The 4,899-nt window shown below is 34.6% G+C and overlaps 1 protein-coding gene across 1 annotated transcript; it reads right to left on the minus strand.

Moving 5' to 3' along the window:
* Positions 1 to 1,934: 1,934 nt before the first annotated feature.
* Positions 1,935 to 2,873, minus strand: LOC131395624 (olfactory receptor 1052-like). The gene has a single exon (XM_058527481.1). It carries the CDS (start codon positions 2,871 to 2,873, stop codon positions 1,935 to 1,937), a length of 939 nt encoding a protein of 312 aa, XP_058383464.1.
* Positions 2,874 to 4,899: the final 2,026 nt, after the last annotated feature.

Below are 4,899 nucleotides of genomic sequence, written 5' to 3' on the forward strand. Positions count from 1 at the left end.
TGCCTTAGAATTCTAGGAGAGGGATTTTTTTTTTTTCTCATTTATGCATCCACTTCCTGTTTATAGTATAATATAGCAGCCATTTGTTAGGATGAGTTGAAGGTCAGTAGTAGAAAAAACAAAAATCATTTTTTTCCATAAAATAACCCCCCTCCCACACATACACATTTAGTAAACTATTTTATCTGCATCCTGGGAAGACAGTCCCTTCTTTCAAAGGATGTATATTGTTACATAATTTGTAAAAAAAATTATAAATAATTCTATTTATTTTTCTCGAGTTTCAATTATCTTGCCTGTATATCATTCCCTGTGTTTCATACTCTAAGATATAAGATATTGAGTGCTTTTAAAAAATGGTGAAGAACTATATAAAATTAAGTTTACTTATTATCATTTTTATTTTGTTTTTAATTTTATTATGAAAATGAAAAAACTTTCATACGTGAATGTTTCATAGATAAATGTCACATATGGTTAGCCTTCAAATAATATATTAAATTATCTTGGAACATCAAGAAGGGCAGTACAAATGTTATATGCTGTTCTTGGTGTTGGTGGTAGTGAGGGTGTTATTATTCTTTCATTCTGAAAAGTAAACTTTCATATGAATTTCTTTGCATGAACGTCTAATATAATAAGCATTTCAATTTGCTACCTTCATTTTTTTCACATTCTAATTTTCTGTCTTCACAGATATTTGAGCCATTTATTTACATCATTTTGGCTGTCACTGAGAGGAAAAAGCAAAACTTTAGTCTAGCTTACCATGTAAAAACATGAATTAATATTTATGGAGCATTCTACTGTCTCGTTAGGCTGCTTAGCCTAGTTTCCTCTAGTTCTTTCCGTATTTAAAACAAACTCCAAAAAATAATCATAATTTTATTTGTAAATGAAGACATTCTCTAGAATACTAATTTTTTATTCCAGTTGGGGGGGTTTACAGCAATTTAGGGAAAAGAATTCACTATGCAAGAATCAGCATTTACGGGCTTGATTCTATCATTATGCACCTGTACATAGAAATTGAATCAAAGGGAAAGTAATCGGCTTCACATGTTTTCCCACCTAGAACACATAGCACAGGTTTCCTCCTACCTGGAACACCTTCAGGGAATTTTTTGTTTAATGTCCAGATAAGATGTTGGAAGATTCTTGAAGGAAAGAGGGAAATTAGTCTGATTATTACTGATTCCCTAATTATCTTGGAGGCATCATTTCTAAACATGAAGTAAAATTCTGAGTATTGGTGGCCCTTCCATGTGAAGTGGTAATAAAACTGTGACCTTCCACCCTGTTCAGTTTCATGTGTAGTAATGGAAACTGAGTCCAGGAACAAGGAAATGGTTTAGACTAAACACTGTAGATGGAAAGGTCATCTAGCACTGAGTTTTCTTTGACTATTTTTGAGTGTTTACATTTATTTTGAAGAATATTTGATTAGAAATAATCCAGGCTAATTTCAGGAACATGCGTCTGTCAGTTTTATTGGACAATTCAAATACCAATGGTTTTTGCTTTAAAAATATTTTACTTTTTTGTGCTCAATAGAGAGACTGAGTTAAGAGACATTTTATTATTTATGAATTTTATGTTTGTGTCTAGATGTGTGTGTATTTGTGTGTCTATGTATCTATATGTATATATGCATTTCTAACCATATATAGAAATGAAAATGTCAACGATCAACGATTATCCGGAAGTAACCACCCTGGATCTTAGTATGGTTTTTAGGTTAGTTTGCAAAATAACCAGCCATATATACTATGATATTTTATTCTCCTAGACCTTTTTCTTCCACTGTAAAACAGAGGGTTCCAATTAAATAAACTCTAAGATTCCCTGAGGCTCAAAGTTTTAATAAATTCACATAGATATCACTAATCAAAGCACTTGTTTGTGTACTGGTTTGGGGCACATATGGTGTGACATTAACAAGGACTATGTTTCATTTCCACAGCCCTTTTTACTGCATCCTTCACTTCCTGGTTCCTTAGGCTATAAATTAATGGATTTAACATAGGAATCACCAGGGTGTAAAGCACAGATACCACCTTTTCTTGTTCTAGGGAATATTGGGAGCTCGGTTGAATGTAACTAAAGCTTACAGAGCCATAGGCTAAAGTCACAGCCATTAGATGTGAAGCACATGTGGAGAAGGCTTTGTGTCTACCTGCTGCCGAGCGGATCCTCAGGATAGCAGCAATGATGAAGATGTAGGAGATCATCACAGTCAAGAAAGTGCTCATAGCAATAATGCCACTGAAGGTTAAAAGCAACGATTCATTCGTGGAGGTGTCAGAACACGACAGCTTCAACAATGGGGGAAGGTCACAGAAGAAGTGACTGATGATATTTGGCCCACAGAAAGACAATTTCACCAAACCAATTGTGTGTGTCAAAGAGTTGATTAAACCTCCTACACATGATCCAATGACCAGGACAACACAGACTATTTTAGTCATAGCCACTGTATAAAGTAAAGGGTTCGCAATGGCCATATAGCGGTCATAAGCCATTGCTGCCAACAGGAAGCCCTCAGCGGTAAGGAGTGACACGAATAAAAAATATTGTACAATGCATGCAGAGAATGAGATTGTCTCCCGTTCAACAAAGAAGTTCAGCAGCATTTTGGGTGCAAAGACTGAAGAATAGCAGGCATCAACAAATGACAGACAGCTAAGGAAATAATACATGGGTGATTGGAGTTTCGGGGTTGTTTGGATGAGAAAGATCATTCCTAGATTCCCCACCAAAGAAACAGCATAGATCAGCAGGAACAACACGAAGAGCACCACTTTCAATTCAGCATGATCTGTCAGCCCCAAAAGGATAAACTCAGTGACCGATGTGCAATTAACACAACGCATTTGTTTGCTTTTCTTGGTACCTGTTAATGATGAGGAGATTGGAATAAATTGAGAATAATCACGTTGCACCATCAAGACTACTTGGAATCCCTAACTAGCTATGCAACTAGTTATTTACTTCTCTGCTGTTGTCGTTTTACCTGCAAAACACAAAATTTTACCTAAGAAAGTGTCTGGCCTCTTCAAACACTGTTTATCTGACTGTTCCATAAGGACTTCCATGAGTGAAAAATGAAAACATTAAGGTCTTTGCCTCAGGGTGCGTTCAAAATGCCGGTCTTAGTGTGAAGAAAAAACCCTAAGTGAATTTCATTCTAAAATCTGTAAAGAAAAGTCCAGTTTATAAAGCATAATAACTGAAGTTGAAAATTTAACCTGTGGTACCATTGAAGCTCTCTTTTAAACTTCTCACTTGGGATTTAACAGTAGCTAATGTTAAATATATGAAGATGTAAGAATAAATTGTACTGAGGCATTTAATCCTGAGATATTCCTCTTACACATTTATGTTTAGTTCTTACTTCACATTTTTTAAACTTGAGTGTGATGAAAGGCAAGGTCCTAACATCCAAAATCTCTGGAGTCATCCTTAGAAAACAGCCAGAGGCGTTTACTTCTGAGAAGAGTGCCCACTGGGCATAAGGGGAGAGGGCACTCTGAGCTGGAATATGAAGCATGATGAACAGCAACTTACAAGTGGCCTTTGATATGCAGTAGGAATACCTTACTCAGGACACTCAGGAAACAGTCTTTATACTTTTTCTCAGAAAAAGCAAAGCAAATCTATAAAATAAAGCAAAGGTATAAAACATGCAGATTCTTCTTCACAATGTTTTGAGGTTTTTGATGTTGCAACATGTTTCTTAGAATATGTGATGTCGTTTCTACTTAATCAACACACATTTGTTGATTATTACTGCATTTTGTCTAAAAATTTAACTGTCTTTTCACATTTACCTAAAAATAAAAATAAATGTTTTAAACAGCTCACAATACTATAGCTTTATCGCTACAGAATAAAGGGTGATGTTTTTAGTGGCTTCATCATCCTTTCACTTGGGAGACACTTGTTTCTTGAATCTAATAGGTAAAACTTAGAAAAGAACGATCTTGCAAGATTACAGAAATAATAAGAAATAAGGAGATAACTATGTTAGATCTAGAATATCTACAGTGACAGTGAGTAATCCCTATGGGAATATGTATTTATGACAGGGTTGCAATTCATCCTTTAGGAACAAATACTCCAACTGAGTTAAAACATTGATTTTTTCATTGTTTCAGTAGAAGTTGCATAATGATTTAGACGTTAATATAGCAAAAGAGATTGAAGAGTAGGATAAGGGGTTGGAATAAATGGCAAATTGTAAATTCCTACAACCCTGTAATCTGAAGTGTTTATCAGATTAAAATCCGAACATGATTTTTTTTTTCATTTTTCTTCATCTCTTTTTTTGTTTTTAACTAATTTTCAGAATGTATGTGTATGGGATATTCGAATAAGTAAAGTTAACTTACCAGTGAAAGAAAAAATTGTCCAAAACCTTAGCTTATTTTGGAAACTCGTGACCACCCATTTCCATAGATTATTTCTCTTTATTACCCACAAAACTAAAACAAAAACAAAATGCAAGAAAAAAAGTTAAATTTGTCTGATATTTACAATAATACATAATTTAGGTAATGAGAGAAGTTAGAGGTAACAGGATTAAAATTCAAACTTCTCCTTTAATACATCCGAACCAAAGGCACAGCCTCCATGGTGTGAAAACAAGAGCAAGACGATCAAAAATGAACAGTGTCAGGAGACAGCTTCAGACAAAAGCTCAGTTATGTATTTGCCTTAGTTCTAATGGGAAGAGAGTCCCTGGAGTTAATCTTCTCATCGAAAGGATAGAATAAATACATTATTAAAAGTTCCTTGTGTTTCTTGAGGGATTTAGGAAACTCTCAAGAACATAATGGCTCCCTTAATTCATTTAATTTCCTGAATGTTACAATGAATGACAGGAAATGTGGGGCTTCC

Source organism: Diceros bicornis, chromosome 31 (genome assembly GCF_020826845.1).
Source record: "Diceros bicornis minor isolate mBicDic1 chromosome 31, mDicBic1.mat.cur, whole genome shotgun sequence".
Lineage (NCBI taxonomy): Eukaryota > Metazoa > Chordata > Mammalia > Perissodactyla > Rhinocerotidae > Diceros > Diceros bicornis.